Below are 24,206 nucleotides of genomic sequence, written 5' to 3'. Positions count from 1 at the left end.
TTCAGAAATATTTTTAATTACTCACTAATAATTCTAGATTTCTAATAGAGTATTTTTAACCACTTTTAACATTGTGGTTTCGTTCAACATTGACGGTCAGGAACAAATCAAGGAAGTTCACACTGCTGTCCAAAATATTTAGTGTACCATAGATAATACGAAGAAATATTTTGACTCTAATATGTTTTATGTGTCTATAGTTGTAAGCCAGATATTTTCTCTTACGTGAATTTGGTTGTGCAAGTTTGCTTTATATAATTGTAATGACCTATTACGTCATAATAACCTATTAAAAATGCCTTAATGTCAAAACTCACCAGGTTTTCTTAACTGGTCGTCGACCACACAGGCATGTTGGACACAGCGGCCGCAGCAAACTCCGGCAGGAGGCTCCTGGTACAGCCAACCGCGTCGGCAATCGCGCACACATGTCTCTGAACTCTCCTTCTGCGTCAATTGCCCGCTGGCATCGCGTGCGCATGTAACGTTTACGCACGGGTCCGCTGACGGCCAAGTTTGACCCTCCTGTTATCAGAAAGTAGCCGATAAAGTAAGTAACATGACTCTCTGTTTAATTCAATCTCATCTTTTTGTTCTAGGAAGAATGAATCTGTTCGTTTCCCTCCTGCACTAGCTATACGCAAGTAATGAATTAACCGTGTTGTTCTAGAATGTTAAAACCATGCTTAGTTTCAGATGGAACTGTTGCTTAAAAGATAACCACGTTATTTATTTTAGTTCGGTGTAAAGCAGATTTCAAGATGAAAAAATTTTGATTGTAATATGACTTTTTAACAAAAGACGGTCATGGTTTTCAAGCGTTGTTCATCTATCTAACGAAATTTGAATCGATCATACTATTGCTGTTATAGAAACGAGCTGATATTCCTTTTTTGCAGGCCTAAGTCTTTTGAAAAAGGTATAGATAGGTTTAGCTGTTGTCGTACGCTCCATCTCACTCTAATAGAAATTCACTATGAATTTATTCCTCTTTGTTTCGTTGAATTGCTTCATGTACTTATTCATCTTAGTTGTGTAGTCTTCACGTATATTTTTCCAGACTGAGTTTACACTACATTAAAGTTTTTTTCAAATCATTTTTCGGAATTTTTCCACTGTTATGGCAGTATACTGTACCTGGTATATTTTGTTTCCGACGCGACAGGCGACCGGTTCGCGTTTTGGACAGCACTCGCCCGCGATCTTCTCTTCGGAATACACGAACTGCTTCAGCATAGCCTCTTTCACTTCTGGACACGTTTCGTTGGCGCTTTGGACTTGCAACTGAAAAGATATTTAAGTTTGTACCACGGAATATGACCACAAGACATGTGGTCGTATATTCTGTTCGTCTATTCTGTACTTGACTGCATTGTTTGGATTGTTTGTATGCTCTTTTTAAACACTTTTGTAACATTTAAGACTAGAAAAAATTAATGGAGATAAAAAATCCAAGAGAGATTAATTACATTTTTAATAATTAAGAATTTAAGAACACGCAAGAGACAATTTCGAAGTTGAGATGATGGTAAAGTAACAGCAGAAAAAATAATTTTTTTTTTCTTGCAAACATGTTGGTTAGCCGGATTTCCAAAAATGATTCGAAATTAAGACTTAGCTTGAGAAAAACCTCATCGATTTAATTTTTTTTGAAGCTACCTGTTTTATTTGTGATTAAAAAATTTCGCAGATACTTAAAGAAATTCAGAAATTAGTTATTATGCTCGCTTTGAACGTTTATTTATAAAATTTTATTGAAAACTCTGAATAAAATTTAATTTGAAATATGTTACATAAATTTAATTTTTCTTTTGAAATGCCAAGAGTATGCCAAGAATATGCCAAGAGTTGGTAATGCAAAGTTTGCCCGAACAATTACTTATTAGAAAATGACCGTTCAATAGGTTCCAGGCTTGTGTATTACGGAAGTATTAAAGAAAATGTATCTTACAGTTCCATTGAGGTCCACGCAGGTATAGTTGGTGCAGAAGTCTGGTGAGGTCCAAGTCTGTCCGATGGGATGTAGTTTGCCTTCGCATACGCACGCCACCGGCTTGCACCGACCACAGCACTGCGCGCTCTTGTTTGCTGACGGCTCGTACTCCCAACCCTGGCAAATATACGTAATTATAACTAAAGTAAATTAAAAAAAAAAAAAAAAAATAGCAAGTGTCGGACGCACCTAATTTTGAAATACAAAATATGTTACGTTTATTTCCTTAAGAAAAAATAGTGAGTGAAAAGCAAAGTACTCTCTTTCAAACTCTGACGGAATAATTTTTATGTATGTATATTTGTGATTGTAGAATGTTATGTCGTGGTAGCCTGGCGGTAGAAGATTGATACTTGTGATCGTAGGTCACGGGTTAGACCTCAGGATCCAATCTGGTATAATCCACTTTTTATATATTAATTACAAAGGAATGCCACTGCTCAAAAACAAGTTTTCAGAGGATGGGCAGCAGCGTTTTCATCTGACCGACAAGCAAGGCGATTATGGTATATGTTCATAGATATCCTTTAGTAGAGTTCTATCCAGCATTAAGCATGTATGGGCTGAAACGACGACATGAGATTTAAGGATACGTGGCAGTTTTAATATATATGAATAAACTATATATGAATAAACTATATCTAGTATCATAATAACTGAACTATGGCAGAAAACTTACCGGCTGACAGTCGTCGTCGCATCCCTGAACGGTGGTCACCTTCTCTAAACTACCATCCTCAGTGCGAGTGCACTCATACGACTCGCAAGCGTCAGTTGGTGAGGTCCAATTTTCTCCCACCTGTGAGGTAAAAATTACTTATTGCAACATACATAACTACTAGTATATATATACAAAAAATTACATAACTTTATGTCTGGTAGTTTTACGCAACTTCCCGCCCGGTGTTGCTTTCTTTAAAATATTTTGATTCTAGTGCCAATTTCTAAAATACATGGATCATAAATACTATGTATAAGAAATGCCGGTAAAGGTTTTTTTAAAGGTTCAAAAACGTATAACTTAATTTATAACAATCGCAAAAATCTAATAATACCTAATCCATAATTGAAAATTGTTATTTATTAATTTAAGGTCCGCGACGCCAAGACTACCAAGTGTTAGTGGCCCCTGTAAAAAAATATTGGCTGCCTCTGGCTTACGCACTAAATTTTTGAAAATAGGTCACTGAACTTTGTTGATAACAATAACATTAATATGGACATCATTAACGTACAACTCTAACGGGACGGTGATACGTTATGGCCTAGGTTTAGTATTTTTTTGTAGGACAATGACAAAGTTAGACATAGAGCTTGTACAAAATCAATCGAGTCGATTGCAGCCTTATACCATTTGTTCGTGTGTTCGTGGCACTTGTGTAAAAGGTCATCGTTGGAGATTTTTTCAAGCTAGAATACTCCAAGGTTTTGGCGGAGTACCCGTTAATAAGAGTTTGATACAAGTCTCTTCTTGTGACTTTTCACTCCACTTAAAGTTTGATTGCTTGATTCAGTTTAAGTTATTGCTACACAGGACTAAGTTATGCGAATGAAGTCCTAGCGTAGTCGTGAAATACATGTAGTATTAATGTTTATATTTGCAGAACTTTAAAATGGAATGAACATAAATAATTTGTTAACTTTTCGTAAAAATGATGTATTCTTTTTCAGAAGATGTTCTTAAATTTTACCTGGTATATCTTGTCAGCGACGCGGCAGGCGACGGGTTGGATCTTAGGACAGCACTTGCCTTCAACCTTCTCCTTCGTCACGAGGAACTGCTTCTCCATAGCTTCGCTCACTTCCGGACAAGTCTCGTTGAAGCTTTGAATTTGTAACTGTTGGAAAAAATGTGTGAACATTCAGATTAGATTACTCCAAATTTTTACACCTTTTGTTTATAGAACGTAAATGAGACAGAACAGAAAGTGTTTATTTTTGTCTTTTAAATTTTAATTTTTATAAAGTAAATTTGGTAACTGAGATTAATATGAAGAATATAAATAATGACTCAGTATTTAGTGATATAAATGTGGTTATTAAATATACGTACAGTTCCATTGAGGTTTATGCAGGTGTAGTTGGTGCAGAAGTCCTCTGACGTCCAAACTTCGCCGATGGGATGCAGTTTACCTTCGCACACGCACGCTACCGGTTTACATTTGCCGCAGCACTCTTCACTCTTATTTGCTGACGGTTCGTACTCCCAGCCCTGTGTAGCCATAATTTATCATCAAAACTTAGACTTTATTTGCAATTAAAAATAGTATGTAAGAAAAGGACCAATATTTAGCCACTTCCGCACATGCAGTGGTAGTCGTGCAACAAAGTGCACCGCCCGCCAACCCGCTGATAAATGCGTATGCGGCAAACAATGCGAATCACACAACCGCCACCGCCAAATTACTCAACACGTGTTTCACCCCTCCACGGGGCATCTTCAGGAGTTATCTTTCACCGATTAGTGCCAAACACAACGTGCCAGTGCACCACAAGGTAACGCTTGATTCCATTAAATATTTAAAAATAGTATGTTCTACGTTTAAGACAACTATGGTCACAGGATGTTAGCTGTGATCCATACTGAAGGCAAGCTGTCATATGCAAAGCTGCGTCTATGATTTGTTAGATATAGTGCTTACTAGATTGCTGTTCACTTGTATCCAAGGTACTGTTTTGTGAGCAATAATTTTCATAATCGCAACCTCACCACCTGCGCAGAGGTCATAAATTCTTGAGTGTAAACTTTTGCAACTTGATTCCGAAGCCAGTTCCAGACTTTCCACAAAATAAGTAAAACAAAAATGTTTTCAAAAACCTCTACTTGCGGAAAGTTAACAAATATTTAAGTAACAAGATTCTTAGAGTCGTTTGGCTCCGTGCTCATGAGAAGTCATTATTATATCTTGTAATAAGAAAATATATTATTTTCTTGAGTTTAAATAAAAATAAATTTTCAGATATGTCGTTTCGCATAAGTGCGTGTTGGTAAGACCTATTGGAAATAAGGAATCTAAAATTTTATTTATATTGCGTCGCGTTCGATTAAACCTTACTATTTCTACAGATTAATTAATATAATGTAAATCTGAAACAGATAATCATTATAGTCTAAGATAGAGATAATGCCTTTTTTTTTTGTTCTTTAGTGTCGGTCAAACTGTATTTCTATGAAAAAGTACATTCATAGCATAATTGGGTTAACTCAACTTTTTACATTGACGTATAAAACCGTAACATGTATATTTTTTGACCATTAAGGACTTTTATTTTTTGTTATTTTTTTTTTTAATTTATAATCAGCCGTATATTTAAAATAGATACGTATGTTAAACTATGGCAATGAGTAGAAAAGGACAAGTTCATGTTAATACTGGCACTTGATGTTTAAGTTAGGTCTTTAGTTATTCTGATAATCATATATACATATAATATGATTTGGCGTTAAACTATCTCGCAACCTTGTAGGTATTTTGTAAACATGTCGCGGTAGAGTTAAGAGGTAGTAGAGAAAGAGGCATTTATGTATAGATCAGTCAATCAAAGAAAAGCACTTACCGGTTGGCAGTCGATATGGCAATGCTGTACTGTGGTGAGTTTTTCCAGCTTATTGTCCTCTGCGCGTACGCAGCGGTATGACTCGCAGGCGTCGCTCGCGGATGTCCAATTCTCTCCAACCTTTAATTAAAAAAAAAAGAGTTTAATTGAAGGTCGTCAGACATTACAATCTTTTTTATTGAAATAAATGAAATATCAAATACACTTCTATTTATAAACAATATAAAGATAACTTTTGGGCCCGGAAAAATTGTCTGTATACTTGTAATACATTCTCTTTGGCTGTACTATTTGTATCTGGCTAGTTTTGATGACATTAAGAATGTTACATTTATATAAGTAAAAATATATCTCGAGTTATTTTTCATTTATTTTTCTTTCGGTAAAAATAATTTAACGAGAACATTTTAAACATTATTTATACGTTTACGCATCTAATGGAGTGTGAGAAAGAGTGATACAAACTTGGTTGAAGCGTATTCAATCTGGGAATTACGAAAAATAAAATGATAATATGTAATATCTTGTACATTTAATGTCCTCCGGAAACAAAGGTGGTAAAAATAAATAAGGATATTTAACCAGGTTATTATACCATTTAAATAGAATAATATATATTTTGGGAGTGTAGAAGCAAGAAAAGTGATTTACAGAAGAAGAAGAAGAAGTTAAGTTAAGCTAGAGAAATGTGAGATACTGTGAAGAAAAATAAAGAAATGCCTGACTGAGTTAGTGCCAGAAAAAGGGAGGATAAAAAATATAAACAACTGAAAAATTTATTGAATTGTAAAAAACCTTGTACCTCCCAAGAGAGGAGTGAACGTGATATAAAAAATTGAACAATTAAATTATTCTGATACTAGAAAACTTACTTGGTAAATTTTGTCTTCTACGCGACAAGCAACAGGTTCGACCTTCGGGCAACACTTGCCCGGAACCTTCTCTTCTGTCAGCACGAATTGCTTCTGCATCTCCTCTGATATCTTTGGACACGTCTCGTTGGAGCTTTGAACTTGTAGCTAATTGGAACAGACATTGAAGGGATTATATACTATAAAATTAATCATAAATTTTTGTTAGGCGATATTTCGGAAACAGATCCTCTTAAACCTGCTACCCGGGTCATTTTAACCGGATCTCCTCTGTATAAAGAAGCGATGTATCTGACAAGTTAATTTTTCTCGATCATTACGATATAAATCCGCATTTAAATGTAACGCTTTGAATTACGGTATTGATTTTCAGCAGTTCATTAGTCCAATCATTCGTATGCAAACATCGAGTATTCTTAACAACAGTATTCAATCTACAAATATATATAACTGGCCTATTCATTCTACTCTTAAAAGTACCAGCATGATACATTGAAGGGATACTCAATTTCTTTTATTTCCTATTTACATACTAAAAGTCGGAAGTCATCACTACATACTTCTTTTTGTCCTTAGATGAAATAGTCGGACATAATACGGATTGTGGTCAGGTGCAAAAACATTTACGGAAAAACTGACTTAGATTAAACCTCCTTGATATGGTACCTGCTGCACGCAGTTATATTGACCAATGCATACCTTGCATCGTGTACGTAGAGAAAATTAGAGTTCCCTTCCTCACTGCTACAGCAATATCTCAATGATTACTATGAACTAGAAAGAGATGACCATTCCATTTATTTATGTTTATGTATCAAAAACAACGATATGATATGCGTTATTAATTGACAGTTAATAGAAACCGACAGCGTCTTTGGGCAAATATGACCTCACGTCGCAATGAAAAAAGTTCTCTTAGGGTCTATTTGATCACACAACGCACTAGTTGAAACTCGCGTGCAAACATTGCCACAGTTACCGTGTTAAAGTTACATGGGTCGTCAACCCCACGTCTTAATACAACGCCATGATCACAGCATCCGTGCGATGAATTGATAGACTGCTAAGAAGTTACATTTTTAAATAACAACACTAACAGTTCCGTTAAGATCTACGCAGGTGTAGTTGGTGCAGAAGTCTGGTGAGGTCCAGGTGGTGCCGATCGGATGCAGAGTTTCCTCGCAGACGCAAGCCACCGGTTTGCATTTACCGCAACATTGTCCGCTGTCCGCGGCGGCCGGTTCGTACTCCCAACCCTAGGCAAAGGTAGACGTTTAATAGATGATATTTATTTAAATAAAATATAAAGGCAAGATATAATATACGCTGGAACAGTCTGTTGAAAAATAAACTTTCTGATATTGTCTTTATGATATTAAATGTCGAAACTCATAAGTAGCTTTAAATATTATTTAGATATAAACATTATTTCTGAGTACGTGATATATGTATGCAGTTCGTCATGTAATAAAGTTTTGTTCCTTAACAAATAAAAATTGTGAAATATATTTAATTTTTAATGGAATCAGGCGTTACCTTGCGGAAGTCCATCCTAAGTAAGAAAAGGACCAATATTTAACCACTTCCGCACATGCAGTGGTAGTCGTGCAACAAAGTGCACCGCCCGCCAGCCCGCTGATAAATGCGTATGCGGCAAACAATGCGAATTACAGAACCACCACCGACAAACCACTCAACACGTGTTTCACCTCTCCACGGGGCATCTTCAGGAGTTATGTTACACCGATTAGTGCCAAACACAGAGTCCACTGTCCTTTTTATTGCACGACTACCACTGCATGTGCGGAAGTGGCTAAATATTGATCCTATTCTTATATATTTAATTGGTGAATACCACCATCAAATGACAGGCGATGCCGGTTTCAAGACCTGACGCGTTAGGCGGAGCGATAGTTAAGACGGACCATCCTTACCGTGAAAAATTAACAATGCGTCTTAGAGATATGCAAAGGTATACACTCCTCAAAAAATTTGATTCTGAAGGATAGGGGCGCCTTGATCATCCACCACGACTGTTAAATTGAGAAGAACCACGCATGGATAAGATGTTATATAGATACTGAATAATAAAATTTCTTCGTCAAAAATTCAGGTAATATGTTTAAGTTTTCCCGGTGGTCAGTAATTTTTTAAGGTAAACGATTAAATATATACACAAACCATTTTTTATTAATCTATTGTTTCGAATGAAGTTAGTGTTATTAACCATAGGGGCTTTTACAGCTTCTTCGGAACGGAAAGAACCTTGAACTATTTCAAAAAATTATTATTATTTAATATAAAACGAAGTTCATTCGCACAGTCATAGATTAAAAACACATAGAAAAAGAAATGAAAGACAACTTTATTGTTGATCAAGCTATAGCGCTGATTTTCAGTTACTGCTCGCACTGTTACACATGTAACTTAATAAGTCAAGTAAATAATGATCAATCTTACCGGTTGGCAGTCGTCATTACAAAATTGTTCTTTCGTGATACGTTCAAGCTGACCCTCTCCTACTTGCACGCATTGGTATGTCTCGCAAGGATTTTCCGGCGACGTCCAATTCTCTCCAACCTGTGACCCAATTGTAAACAAACTTCTATTATGTGCAATGTTTTAACAACTATATGTGAATGAAGCAGAAAGAGATATTTGATATAAGTTTAGATTTTGTATAGCGTTATCTTTGTCTATCAATCAATTACAAGGCTGCTGGAATACCGTGCTATAAAGACAAAGTTTTATAAAACTTAATCTAGTCAATCTTACTATTGTGGCCAAATTAGCAAATGAAATGAGTACTGTAACAAGTTGAGGTAGTAAATGTGAGATATTATTAACTATACTTAAGGCTTAAACAGCTTGTAGAAAAAATTGAACTCTCTTGCTACCAGGATCTTTTAGAAAACATCCGAAACACTAGGAAAGATTTTTTTCTAATTGTGAAGGATCAATCAGCGTGGATTTTACATACGACATTTAATATTTAAAAATATGTTACTAGGCTTTAAAAATATTTTTCAATGCACATCATGTTTTGTAAAACACTATATATTATAGAAGATGGCGGTCACATTGTTTAAACAATGACACACAGAGATAGAATTTACTTACCAGGGTGAATCAAAAAGTTCTTAGAAGTGCATATATATGAAACCTTTTTGGATCAAGTTCGATATTCAAATTAAAGAGTGTCTATCACACTATATTTATGCAGACTGTCACTTGTTTTTGTCAGTTCGTTCGCATGTAATAAATTTTTCTGTGCAACGAGTTGCTAAAAAGTCAAAATTATGGATAAAAGTGAGTTACGTGCGGTGATAAAATATCTCAGTTTGAAAAAAATGTCTACGAAGGAAATTTTTTTGGACATTCAGCAGACATTAGGGGGTGATGCTGTACCCTATTCTACGGTTGCGTACTGGGTGGCTGAATTTAAAAGTGGTAGATCAAGCTGTAAAGATGACCCGCGTTCTGGGCGGCCTTCAACCTCCGTTACAGAAGAAAATGTCAAAAAGGTTGAGAATCTGGTTTTGGAAGACAGAAGAATGACTATAAAACATATAGCTGAGATCCTAAAGATATCTTTTGGTAGCGTTCAATCCATTTTAATTGATTCACTGGGGTTCAAAAAAGTGTCTGCAAGATGGGTGCCACGAATGTTAACCGACGAAAACAAAAAGCGACGTTTGGAAATTTCCAAGCGTAATCTCGAAATGTTCCAGCGTGATTCGGATAATTTTAGCCGTCGTCTTGTCACCATGGATGAAACGTGGGTCCACCATTTTGATCCTGAAACTAAAAGACAAAGCATGTCTTGGAAACGACCATCCTCTCCATCCATTAAGAAATTTCGAGTTGCTCCTACCGCTGGCAAAGTTATGGCCTCTGTGTTTCTGGGATAGTGAAGGAATCCTTTTTATTGATTACATGCCAAAAGGCCAGATGATTACTGGACCCTATTATGCAAATTTAATCCCGAAAGTGCGTGAAGCGATTAAAGAAAAACGTCGTGGAAACTGTCGTTGGGCGTGTTGTTCCTTCAAAATAACGCTCCTGCTCATCGATCGGAAGTTGTGCTCAACGCAATCCGCTGTGCTGACTTCAATCTCCTTGACCACCCACCATATTCTCCGGACTAAGCCCCAAGTGATTTTCACTTATTTCCAAAATTAAAAGAGGAAATTCGTGGAACAAAATTTCACGATAATGACGCGGTTATAGCTGCCGTAGAGGACTTTTTCGAGAGTCAAGAAAATATTTTTTTTTCACAAGGAATAAGGAAGTTAGAAACGCGTTATTCTAAATGCATTGCATTGGAGGGAGATTATGTAGAAAAATAAAATATTATTATTTAAATCTTTGCATTTTTTAATATTGATTCCAAGAACTTTTTGATTCACCCTCGTACAATGTAGTTTGAATACGATGGCGCCACATATCAGTGAAGGAAATAAATATATAGCTAACCATATTTTTTGATCGGATTCAGCAATTCGAACTTTTAACTGATTGCTGCGAGTGTATAATTTAATAACTATAATATTAGACGTTTAACTTTACACATACAGAACTAATAGAATCGTTTGTAATCTAAAGTTTGAATGAGTTTCAAGCCTTCATTTTGTGAAAATGTAATTGTAAATTGCTTTTAAACAGAGTTATGACAAACATTTAGCAGATATTTATTTTTATTTTTAATTGCTAAGCCTTATTCTTTACAATACAAGAAAAAAGAAATTTATTTGAAAAACAAAGATATTAAAATTCCTTACCTTGTAGACACGGTCGTGATATCTGCAGGCGGCTTGCACGGCGCGTGGGCAGCACTCAAATGGCACTGGCACTGGTTCCAGGACGAACTGCTCGCTGCCGGTCAGCGGTGGGCATTCCGTGACACTGCACTGGGCGGATGCACCTCGTGCATCTTCACCACATCGGCAGGTTCGGCATGGACCATCCAGCCACACTGCGTCTAGCTGTTATCATATGTTCAGTTGTAAGTTGCAAGTAAGGCCATGATGAACGTGATATAATGCTAACTCTATACCGTCATTTATATATCTTGGTGTGGCATTATCGACATATGTACATATATGTGACATATAAGATAATGTTACTCACTAAATTCATTAATTTGTGTGCTTAACCAAATGTAAACAATATTTAATTGTCACACACCGACACCTTACATAGAACTAAAAATTTTTTTTAATAATTCGTAATAAAATGTCATAATAAGTTGCTAAGTTGTATAACAATGAATGCAAGCTCAAGTTCGTTGGTTTTGAAGTGCAGGCTATTCTTTTTTTAAGTAATTACCGCATAATTATATTGTGTTGTTGTAATATATGGTGATATTTTAATCATCTTGAAAATACACACAAATTGCACTTTTAAGTTTTATTGCCAGAAAAGGTTTAATTTTCTTGATACTTGATTATCGTCTCTGTGCGCATTTTCACGCAACGACACATACAGCCCGTGTTAAACTTTCTTTATTTACTAATACAGTGAAAATTCAAAGTTTTTTTCATTAATTTATTGACTAGTTCTTATTTCTATGTCTAGTTGTAAATCAATGCAATATTTTTAGTAAAAATAATCTGTTACGAAAATGATATTACCGCAGAGTGTCTTTGCAGAGCGAAATAAAAAATTCCTGTTTTAGTTCATCAAACCTGTTATAATTATGTGATTGCCTGTAGTAAAATAAATAATAAGCTAAATATACTAAAAGAAATATGAATTATTTTCTACGATAAACTCACATCTTTTAGAACAGATTGCGGTACTTCACGAGGTCTCTCTCCACCTCTTGACGCGGCTTCCCACTCTAACTTCGCAATGCATTTGTCCTTTGGCAGTTCTATAAAAAGTCAATTAACATGATTGATAATTGCCAATTGTTTTTATTTAATATTACAACAATTAATTTCTTATTTTGTTTGTAAAGTCTGCTAATGATTACAACAAAGACGCATTTTAAGCATAACAACAGATAATAATTTAAGTATATTAGAGTATTCTTTGTAACAGTTTCAATTAAATATTAAACATCATGAATGAAAAGTAATTAAATTAAGGCTTATGCCTTGCAGTGATCGTTTATCTGCTAGAAGGAAGAAACGAAGAAGAATTATTAATTGGTCACAAAAAACTAGTGGAGAGATATATATCACAAGGTAAAGAGCAATGGAGAAGGATATGCTTGGAGTTTCGCTGCGAGATAGAGCCAGAAATGAGGAGATCCACAGAAGAGCCAGTGTTACCAATATAGCTAGAAGAACTTCTTGTCTGAAATGGCAGTAACAGAAGCCGTTGGGACTGAAAGGTTCTTGATAGTTACGGTTGCGATATATCGTTGGGTGTGAATGCATGTTTGGTCAACGTAGCTATCTTTGAGGGAGGTATTGAATTGTGGGTCTGTCGCCATCTGTAATACACTGACTACTAGTTTTTTGAACTTTATTAACTTGTATTTACTTACCGCACTTGTGTTCAGGGCAGCACTGTCCTGTGAGAGTGGTGGTGTTGAGGTTGTGGAACTCTGGGCAGCTCGGTGGTGCGGGGCAGGACTCTGGTCGGCAGACGAGCTGCGCGCGAGGACAACATCCACTCGAGTCCACGATGCGTTGCATTCCCGGCTCCATTATCTCTACTTCGCTGTCCGGAGGAATCACCTCGCATTCGCTAGCCGGCTTGCATTCTGTATTCAAACGACAGTTATAATGAAGCTGTTTTTTTGTTTTTAATTTCTCTTTTTGTCAGGATTATTTATTTATTATATTTTTTAACTAACAATGTTAGTACACCAAAGAATAATCTTTGATCTTTGTACTAGGCTCACAGACCTGCTATATCGTATAGATATATTTTATCACATAAAGTTTAAAGATTTTTTTGTATAAAATTAAACTTTCATAGTTTTTAACTCAATATTCGTTATGTGCTAAACTAATATTTTTTATATGTTAAATTTATGTACTGCAAAAAGTTAAAAAAAATTCTGGCAATGTTTTAACTTTCGCGGCATAGTAGTAAAAAGTATTTATACCAATTAAATTTAGTTAAAAGAATATATATAAATAGAATACGTTCAGTTAGTACACCTGCCCACTAATAGTTAAACCCTAACCGTTGGATAATGAAAGATATTGTTTAAGATATAAAGATCGGATGAGATTCTGAAGCAGTTCTTCCTGCGTCAAAGAAGGACTATAGTGATAAAAAAGGAAGTGTGAAAATTTTCTGGGTTATTGACTCTTACCGCAAGAGAACTCCTTGCAGCCATTGGGCGTGTTCTTCTGCTTCAGAACTTGACCGAATCCACAATCCATTTTCTTTGGTTCCTCACAATGTTTCTCAATTGGTTTCGGTACTGAAAAAAATGTACGTAAATTATTTGATACTGATATCCCTTGCCACAAATATAACAGATACAGTGACATCTTGCGTTCCTCAAAAGAAAAATACTGGGTGAGCTTATATTTATGGAAACTGGAAGAAAATTAAGCTACCTTATTATGACATTCTTCAACTCAAATCTAAGCGGATTCCAAACGCAGCCTGACCCGGGAAGTGCCCACGAGTAACTCTATCGATTTTTTTTGTGATCACTTCAAAATACCTTCAATAGAGTAGTAGAACAATACATACTTGATCTTTATTATCACCTAAAGATGCTTTACATTGTAAAACGATTTTTGAAAAAAATTTTTTTTTCTTCAATAAACTTAATAATCCGTTGACATTACACGGAAGCGTATTGTTATACAGTGCACAAAATAAATGTTTCTTTTAATATATAAAATATATATAAATGGGAGAATGCAACTCATTCTCTAAGTGATAAGTTATTCTCAGCCGATGGTGAACCTGTCTTTGGGTAATGATAAGAGATCTCTATTTATTTACTTCATTTAATAAAGGAGAGATACAGGAAGTTTAATCACCAGAAGATTGATACTTTCTCTTTCTCTACATTCAGGTATAACAAGGACATAAAAGTTAAAAGAACAAGACTAGGAAAATGATCATCATACCACACATATATTCAGCGCAACAGTTTCCGGGCTTGGCGGGTTTGGTGACGAGGTTCTCCAGCTCGTTGCACACGGGCACGGTGCATGTCTGTTTCACGCATGATACGTGCGCCTCATTTGAGTCCGCGAGCTTGCTGCACGTGCATTTTGTGCATGCATCTTCCTGTGTTAATGAGAAGTCACATTTAAATATTTATTTGTCTACTTAATGTATTATCGTTCTTAATTGCCGATATTCCTACACAGAAACGGACTTTGAGCATTTATATTGAGTTAATTTCGATATAAAAGAAACTTCAAAAATGTGATCACGTTTTAGTGTAGTATGTAGCCGAGTGAGGGTTTGCATTATAGGTCGCCTGTATTAATTTGAAGCTAAGCCAATATTAAAAATCTTCTCTCTTGTTTTTTATTAATTTCTCCATTTTTTACATATTAAAAGTAATTATTTGTTTATATAATAATATTTAAATTATTTGGTTTAATGAAAAAAAAATTGAATCAATTTCGACAACTTACTTGCCACTCGTCTCCGGTGTAATGTTCCTTCTTGGCGTCACAGGGGAAGCATTTGGCAGGTTCTATGCACGTGTTGTTTACTCGAACCTATAGCAAGACAAGCACTTGGCTTTTAAAGATTTTTTTTAATTAATTTAAGTTAAGCAAATCAGGTCACCGATGGAATGGATAAAAAAACCATATCTTTACCATCATCGCTAGGATGTCACATTTTTATATCATACAATAACTGGAGGATTTGGATACATCTGTTTCTATTATGGAATTATTTGGTTTTTATTAATATGGTACGTGAATTTGAACGCCAATGCATTCCAAGAAAGCCTTCCTATATCTGGAACACGTCGTTAGTCTAGAGAACAGTACCCGGCTCTCGTACAACGATGGACCCGTGCGATAATTTGAATTTACGTATTTAACCCTTAGTAGCCTGATTTACGAAAGTTATTTTATTTTAATATTATTTCGTTTGCTTGAGGGTCTAGATGAAGGGAAAAATAGATTTTTTTTATTTCGTTGGAAAGAATATTATATAATGATAATGTGAACATTCGGTTTAAAAGATTGGTATCAAAATTGAAACTCTAGATTATTAAGGGTTAAGACTCACCTTTCCTTCAGGACAGAAGCAACCTTCTACCGGCAGTTTGTCACATTTCTTCGGGTTCTTTTCTAGTTCATCATTGTTGTCGCAGGTTCTTTCGCAATCGACGCACTCTCTGTACACCAGTGGACTTTCGCTATGTAATTGGAGAACAAATAAATTATTATAGTTCAAATATCATTAATAATTTACTTATATCTTATTTTTTACCTATACTGAACTCTAATTATATCCCAAACGGAAGTAGTGCCAATAGTAGATAATATTACTACTGTACCGCCTTTAAAAAAACAACTAAAGATATTGGGGTAGAGTGATAAGTACGTATTGATTTTGAAATTCACACGTCAATGTTTTATTCGTTGGACTTACCATTGCATTACTTATCAGTAAATATATATATATATTTACTGATAAGTAATGCAATGGTAATAAATATACATTAACAGTTTTAAAACAACCTATAGAATGCTATACAAAACAAAGGAACATCAATGCGTTTTATTGAAATAGGACCACCTGTAGAGATTATAGTTATAAGCGTGTACGAATAATTCCGAATTACGGACAATAATCAGTAACTATCTGTCAGCAGTCTTTTAGTAACCTATATATTATTAGCATTATGGCTACGTACGCTAATTAGAAACCGGAGCAGGAAGACAACTTAAAACAAAAGCGTTAGGAAACAAACATGACAGAGCATCCAAATCAAACATTTGGACATATGGAAAAATTGCGCAAGACTAGATATCGCTGGAGCTGGATTTGCGAGTCGAGAGAATTTATTACTTTAAATACTGAGAAAAACAACAAAGAGAGAGAGATAGAGAAAGGGAGTTTGTAATAAAAGCACGTACCAGGGGTATGGACAACGGTCCTTACGCCAGTCCAAACAGACGCCCTGTTGGCGGCACTCGGCAGCGTACAGCTCGAGCGTGGGGCATGCGTTAGTGGTGTTCCAGGAGCAGAGTTCCAATTCGCACATCATCACGTAAGATTGCGGATCCACTAGCGCGTGGCACTATGAAAATTATAAACAATATTAATATCGTTAATGTTAATTAAAAATTAAAATCAATTATAGCATCTAACAAACCACAAAAATAGTAAAAAAATTAAAAACTACCACAGTATCAATACTCAGCATAGTCAATTGCACTTCTACTAATTTAAAGTCTTCATTACAGTTTATGTTTCTATCAGCTTTGTAATATACACATTGTTGACATACAAGCATTTCCTTATTTTATACTATATTTATTTATGAACGGTCCTTCACCATCGTGGATTCAGTGCCGCACACATGTCTTCATTCCGCAGGTGCTCAAGATCCAGAGCTATGACTAATGAAGGTCTGATAAAGAATTTGTAAGAGAATTGTCTCTGAAGCATTTCGCGAAGTGGCCTGTAGAACCTCCACGACGGTTATAATCGTAGAGGCAGACGTTATCACTCCAATTATCCCTCTATTTTATGCAAATATCTATCTAGAATTTAAAAAAAATATATCTTGGAAATTATATCGAAGGAATAAATAATTTAATTTTAATTATTGTAAAGAGATTATACCGGTCCGAAGCTCTCGAGGTCGAAGAGTGCGAGACAGGGGTTGTTCTCCGGTGCTAATGGCTCGCACTCGGGCTCCTCGGGCATGCCGCCGCACTCCAGAAGCAGCGACTCGTCCAGAAGTTCCAGGGCTTCCTTATCAGCTTGCCAACTCTTTCCGTACTAAAACCATTACAATTACACTAAATAATTTCGAACTGAATTGAATTTTTCTCTGTTTAGAAATATGCTATTATGGTCAATGGAATTGTTTGTTCTTCCCCGAATTACATTATTTATTATTACAAACGACAAAAATTGTATTTATATTAAAAAGTAAAGATAAATAATCTTTTCATGTAAAAACTAAGCCATATTTCATTTGGTATCGTTATAACTCAAGAATGCTTTTATCGATTTTATTCGTCATTTTAAGTCTCTTTTGTTAAAAAATGTGGAAAATAATGTATGTATTTGTATGTATGTACACCCTAAACTGTCCTCTCCTTCATGTCTCTAATCTCCATCCAAAGGTTGTCTGGTAGGGATCGCTTCGAGCGATAAGACCGCCTCTTGTATCTCTACATAAATTGTTTCTTTTTTATTATTATCTATAGTGTATATACAGTATATACAGTATAAAATAAATAAATTGAGAATTGTGCTTAAATTTCCAAAACAATTAGTATTTATGTTGAAAATTTAAAAAAAACAAACTTTTGACTTTCACTATGAACTTCGCGCATTTGACAATTTTCACGAAAAATATTTCGTGAGTAAAATTGTCATTTATTCCAGGTACTATAACAAAAGAATCTAATAAATGTGGCACTCTCTAATCCATACTATCTCTACGTATTGAATTAGGTTTATTTGCGTGAAGTCTTTGTCTTTTTACGTATATATATACATAGATATACATTGAATCTGTGTAAAGTATACGTTTCCTGGTAATCGTAAACATCTAGGCTACATATGTTCTCTATTATACAAGCTTTAAAGGCTTCCACAAAGAACAAATCGATTAGATCAGTGATTCCCAAAGTGGTCTATATCGACCCCTAGGGGTCTATGAGAACCTGCAAGAAGTTTACTTTAGCGAAAAAAAAATTTGGGGGTCCATGAAATGAAAATGGGGGTCCACGATAGTGGATCTTAACACATACACTGATAGTACCTATTTACTAATGTCATACCATCTTATAATATCAAAACATTTACATTATTTATAAAAGTACCTATGAAGAAAAAAAGAAACAGACTGGACATCAGTAGCCGAGGAGATTTAAGATTAACCCTTACAAAATTGACGCCAAATGTTGATAATTTATTATTAAAGCATCAGGTTCATCCTTCTCACAAAAAATATTGATTTATTGCTTATGTTATTTTATTTATAGTTTAATTTATGTTTATTTAATGTTACGTATATTTTACATAACAGATACAAAATTTTATTTTGAGTAGTTTTAATTTAAATTCAATTAATAAATGTATAAATTAAAATGTGTTTTTCCTTTAAGTTTTTAACACTAAACTTTACTACAGTTAGAAATTTACAGGAAATCAATATCAGGTAAGTAGGGGGTCTACCCAACACGGAAAAACATGAGTCCAAAACAAAAATAAAAATGTGAGTCCTAAAGTTTAATAATCTCGAGAGTATCTTGTACAGAATTTCTTGTATTATCTGTGGATAGAATAAATATATACCAGTTCGAAGTCGTCGGTAGCGGTGCCATTGCTGGTATAGAGTTGTTCCTGGTAACCCATGCATACTCCACAGAGTCCCTCGGTCTGGTTAGCGTAGAGGAACGACGGCACGCGCACGTCAAACTCCATTTTGGCGCGCAGAACTGACAGCTATAGTAAAAATAAAAAATATTTTAATTAAAAACAATGTTATTAAAATATTTTAGTTTTATTTATATTAAAAATAACGCGAAAGTTTTGTATTAGTTTACTAGCTTCTACCGTCAGTGCACGGTTGACAATTGTGTTTTAAAAGTCACACCGAGACAAAAAAAGTTAATTAATAGATTATATTGACAAGAAAAGATATTTTATAAAATCACCATGATACTTATATTAATAATTAGCTTTTAACATCTTTTGTTATATCTTTATGACTGAACAATAAAAAATATAGTTCTAACTATAGCAAGTGTTGTATATAGATTGAATTAAGTTTTCAAATTAAACTGTTTCTTGTTATGATATTTTCGCAAAACAACTGATATTCGCTTTTAACAGATATAAAACCTTCAACAGGTTTTAGAAAGATTTCACAGTGATCCTCTCGTTCCTACCTCTTATGTAAATTCATTGTGAATTAATTTTTAGTTATTTTATTAATTAGGTCATGTTACTTGTTTACCTTATTTGGTCTTTGCGAATATTTGCTTCTTACGTAACATTAAGTTTTATTAGTACTACACGTTTCAATATTCTTGAAAATAGGTACCAATTCGGTCGATGGCCGTTGTAATTGGAAAGTAGTCGAGTGGCGATCACGAGCAGATAGACGCGGCGTGTTCTTCCACTAGGACCGATCACTTCATCAGTTATGGTTGCTTAGAGAGGCCTTGCAGTGGGCGTATATAGGATGGCGTAATGGTGAATATTGTATTGACAGTTGCGGAAGGGCTGATTTAAGTAACAGTTGAAGGCAGCACAAACCTCGACATGAATTTCAGGTAGCTTCACAGTAATGTCGTCGCCATTGAATCTCGATATCTCCGTCCAGTCGTTCTTCACGGGATATTTAAACACCGGTTCGCCATTTATCGTTGTTTGCAGCTGTAAATATTTACAATACACTTCGATGCAAATTTAAATAAAGATTAACTTATAACTCGGCAGATTTTTTTAAATATCACATTAATATTTATATCACTCGAATTTTAAGACCCAAGGATGCCAACAGAAAAAACTGAACAAGCGTTCGAAAATTAAGAAATTACCTAAACATTCACATACAAATGATTACTTTGCGTTCAAAATTGAATCCACTATTTTTTTTTTAATTCTGATGTATCTCTACAGATACATTATCAAGAAAAGGGTTAAAAAAAACATTATTACCGAGAGAAAGAATTGTGATGATATGATCGCCTGGTTCTTTGACCAAGCATTGGTCTCGTTAGTTGAACAAATTAATATTGTTTAACAGTATATTTTAAAAAAGTTACAACAGAATAATACACAAGCATTTATCTGTCTGTTGTTAGTATTGATGGAATGGAAGATTCTAGAATTACTGGCGAGAAAGATTTGACTAAAACTTCACTTCGCATTTCTTCCAAGTAAAATAAAAAAAATAATAATCCGATGGATATGTAATACACGGTGCTCGTTTAATAGTTCACAGCCATTACACTCGTTCAGACAAAGGACACAAGGGTCCTAATAAAATATATCACTCCTTCCGATTGGGCGTTCACGCCGCATTTTCTCGTCTTTATAGAAAATATAGCTTTTGATGCTCTGACAAGGAATGGCAGCTCAAAGCACCCATGTAAAGGGAGATAAAATAAATAACACCTCCGCTCTGGTAAGGAATAGTCAAGTAATGTAAAAACTGAAGATATAAGAAAAATAATAAAATAAATGGGATAATACAGATAATAAGGATATAATAATATATAATCAAATATAATGAATATAATGATATAATCAAATATAATGAAAATTGTATATATAGGCATTGTAATATATAGGCATGTAATACAATGAAATAATTGTTATAATAAGTTATTAATTATAAGATTAATAAGACTCTGCCGTCAGGCTGTAGAGGTTTTCAAGAAGCCGAAAAATGTATTGATTCATGGATTGCCTCGAAAGATGAGTCATTTTTCCGACGGGGGATTCAATTGCTACCAGAGAGATGGGAGAAAGTGGTCTCTAATGATGGACAATACTTTAAGTAATGTCATTGTAAGCATTGTATTTTAAATAATTTTTTTTTGAAAAAAAAAACAGCGAGAACTTATTCAAGGTCCTAATAATACAAAAAATGTATGTCGATCAAAAAGGTTGAGATTAATTTATTTCTAAGCGTTATTTCGTTTTATAAAACCATACATATGCTGTATATTTAATAATGGTTACTGCTTACCTTGTTTGTGACGGTCTCCTTAGTGATCTGTATGACTTTATCCTCGTATATCAAATGAACAGTCTTCGTGCAGACAACATCGCTGTTTGCACTGCATGGCCCGTTCGTTGCGTAAACCTTCATACAAAATATATTTATTACTTGATGGGGTTTTCATTACAAGACAAAAATTAAGCTAGATAGTGTAAATGACATATATTTTTGTTATAACACGATTTGCCGAGAATTTTCCAATGATATATAATTGTATTTGACAAAACAGTAAAATAAAATACTTTGCAATTTTGATTTTGGAACGACAGTCAGAAGAATCGTCATTTTTATAAAACAACTAGCTGATCCCGCAAACGGTGTTTTGCAAAATAAATATTTAATTAACAAATAAAAAAAGGGTTTATCGTAGAGGGGTAAAAATTTAGGGTTGTATGTATTTTTGTTTGCTGTATCGTAAAGAAATAAAAACAAAAAAAATCGTCAAAAAATTAAAGAAAAATTTTTAAGGGTTAACAACCCTTATCACTTAGGGGTATGGAAAATAGATAGTAGCCGATTCTCAGACCTACTGAAGAATACGCATATAAAATTTGGTAAAAATCGGTCGAGCCGTTTCAGAGGAGTTCAAGTTCGAACACCGTGACACGAGAATTATATATATTAGAGATAACGTCACAAAAATATTTTCTTTTGTTCTTTGCTATTTAAAGTGAGTAATGTTCCAGCGTATGCGTAAGCTTTTTCTAATACTAAACACAAGATGACGTTCGTGAAGCCATAACTTTGGTTGCCGTCGATCGCGGCGCCGGCGTTTGACTCGCGCTATAATTTGACACTGGAGGTGGTGCAATAGCGCACCACACGGTAAATTTACTAATAAACGAAAAACAATATACCTATATGTAAAGAATGTTAGAACATGTGAAGCAAGAAACATGAAGAATATAGGAAGCAATTGCAAGAATGGAAAGAGAAAACATTATAAAAATAATAATTTTAACCTGAAAAATAATTAGCCCTCTGAAGACCAAGTGTCTATTCCACATGTAGGGGTGATAAACCATATATATATATATATATATATATATATATATATATATATATATATATATATATATATATATATACATATATATATATATATATATTAGTGTCTAAGCTATAGTCAATGTGTTCTCGACTGACAATATTTTGGTCAGTTAAAAGGTTGTGTATTGGTAACAAAAGGCTTTTGTCTAAATACACGTATTTTTCTTATATTCTTATTCACCTGATACTTATGGTGTCCAGTTTCATTCCTGTCCCTGGAGGCGAGGTATGTGCAGTTTCCTAGAGCTGGCCAGTCGTCACCTTCAAACGTCACGTACTTCGCGGGGGTTCCCACGCCATGACACTTGCCTATCGAGAATTTAAATATTTAGATACACTTAGAAGTTTCAAACAACAAAACTTTAGGAGGACATTATACCACCATAATTAATTTATATTGTACATACAACATTTTTTTTTATTTAATCTTAATGAATAATTATAATATTAAAACTGATATACATTAGGTTCGTCTTTTGGAACATTTTACCGAAATAATGAGGTTTTTAAATATTAGTAATAACGTTTTATTTCGAATCTATTCATTTTACAAAATTAATTTGAAAATAATTTACGACAAAAAAATTATGAATGCACCTATACGATAACAACATCACCAATCGCTCTGTTAGACACATCGAATCTTGTGAAAGAATACGTGGTATTATCTAAAGGCGAATAACAGAAAAGCGGTTGTACAGATTATATATTTAAAAACCTTCGTTATCATCTGAAAAGGAGCAAAAGTATCACTGTTAACCTAAACAATATATAAACATATCAAACTTACAGTCAAGACATTCGTTGGGTGCAACGCACTGGTCTCCTTTCCGGAGGCGTCCCTCGGGGCAGTAGCAACCAGGGAAACATTGGCCGTCCTCAGGTGGACATCCTCGGGAGGAGGCACCAACCGCTTCACAAGTAGGCTCACACCGGCGTCGGTAGCAGTCGTAATGCACCAACGGAGCTGGGCACTCCGCCGCTGTTAAAATTTACCAAGGAATTGACAAAAAGAACCATAAAGTTACTTATTTATAAACCAGGTTAATCATCGCCAGGCGTAGAGATTCATCACCTAAAATAGCAGAAGAACTGCAGTTCTATAAATCAAAGATGACAAGAAAGACCTGAGACTTAGTATCAACTAGGCTACGACCACTAGGCCAAGAGGGAAGATAAAACATTGCGTGATTTAATATTGGACAAGTTGGTGGCTCGCGGACTTACAATTCGCAATTTTATGGTTTTTCTTATGGTCTTTTTCTATGGGTTTTTATACTGGTTAATTTTCCATCATTCGTCATAAGATCTCTATAGTATCATCGTATATTCTACAATATTTCTAATATTTCTTTCTAGACTAATGTTCCTTTCATACATTGCCTCTCTTCATTCATCTAGTTTAAGGTCACATTTTATAATGGTTAAACCTTATCAATTTGTTAATATAGCTTTTCAATTTTGCAATTGGCCGAAGCTATAAAAGGATTACAATACCTAACTGTGACCTTTTTATACCTTCCATTTCGTCGCCGATATCCTTCAATCGCTAAAAAGATAACAGTCGAATTACTTGCTCAAAACCTTTGCTTAAAAATACTCACGACAATCGAGTTGCATTCTCCAGCTCTGGATATCCAGGTCCTTGTCAGCGGCGAGGCACTCGGCCACAAGCTGTTCCACAAATAGACAACGGCATTCTTCCTCCGTCCTCTTGGTGCCGTTCACCACCTGTTCAGCGCATTCGCAGATCTTCTCAAGACAGATTGTACGCCACTTGTCCAAGTTTAGAACTTTTCCGCACTGGGAGATAGGTTCCTTCCTATTAAAGAATTTAAACAACATATTAAACATCGAA

At 34.8% G+C, this 24,206-nt stretch overlaps 1 protein-coding gene across 1 annotated transcript in view; it reads right to left on the bottom strand.

Moving 5' to 3' along the window:
• Positions 1-24,206, bottom strand: part of Hml (Hemolectin) — an 87,520-nt gene that overhangs the window by 4,059 nt on the left and 59,255 nt on the right. The window contains exons 52-76 of the mRNA XM_068773541.1: positions 23,953-24,170; positions 23,139-23,330; positions 22,530-22,657; positions 21,266-21,382; positions 19,825-19,944; positions 18,859-19,008; positions 17,170-17,328; positions 16,458-16,621; positions 15,604-15,733; positions 14,994-15,080; positions 14,475-14,637; positions 13,700-13,810; positions 12,920-13,138; positions 12,201-12,298; positions 11,205-11,408; positions 8,884-9,003; positions 7,521-7,679; positions 6,424-6,570; positions 5,552-5,671; positions 4,047-4,205; positions 3,685-3,831; positions 2,673-2,792; positions 1,952-2,110; positions 1,138-1,284; positions 318-525 (exon numbers count right to left, since the gene is read on the bottom strand). Of these exons, the coding sequence (XP_068629642.1) occupies positions 318-525; positions 1,138-1,284; positions 1,952-2,110; positions 2,673-2,792; positions 3,685-3,831; positions 4,047-4,205; positions 5,552-5,671; positions 6,424-6,570; positions 7,521-7,679; positions 8,884-9,003; positions 11,205-11,408; positions 12,201-12,298; positions 12,920-13,138; positions 13,700-13,810; positions 14,475-14,637; positions 14,994-15,080; positions 15,604-15,733; positions 16,458-16,621; positions 17,170-17,328; positions 18,859-19,008; positions 19,825-19,944; positions 21,266-21,382; positions 22,530-22,657; positions 23,139-23,330; positions 23,953-24,170 (3,746 nt within the window). The remainder of the gene's footprint in view (positions 1-317; positions 526-1,137; positions 1,285-1,951; positions 2,111-2,672; positions 2,793-3,684; positions 3,832-4,046; positions 4,206-5,551; positions 5,672-6,423; positions 6,571-7,520; positions 7,680-8,883; positions 9,004-11,204; positions 11,409-12,200; positions 12,299-12,919; positions 13,139-13,699; positions 13,811-14,474; positions 14,638-14,993; positions 15,081-15,603; positions 15,734-16,457; positions 16,622-17,169; positions 17,329-18,858; positions 19,009-19,824; positions 19,945-21,265; positions 21,383-22,529; positions 22,658-23,138; positions 23,331-23,952; positions 24,171-24,206) is intronic.

The sequence above is a fragment of the Battus philenor genome, unplaced genomic scaffold, assembly GCF_028537555.1.
Source record: "Battus philenor isolate CCGP_79_NKW_IND1 unplaced genomic scaffold, ilBatPhil1.0.hap1 SCAF_6, whole genome shotgun sequence".
NCBI classification, from domain to species: Eukaryota; Metazoa; Arthropoda; class Insecta; order Lepidoptera; family Papilionidae; genus Battus; species Battus philenor.
Note: the sequence above shows the minus strand (reverse complement) of the source record. Positions and strands in the feature narration are given on the sequence as shown.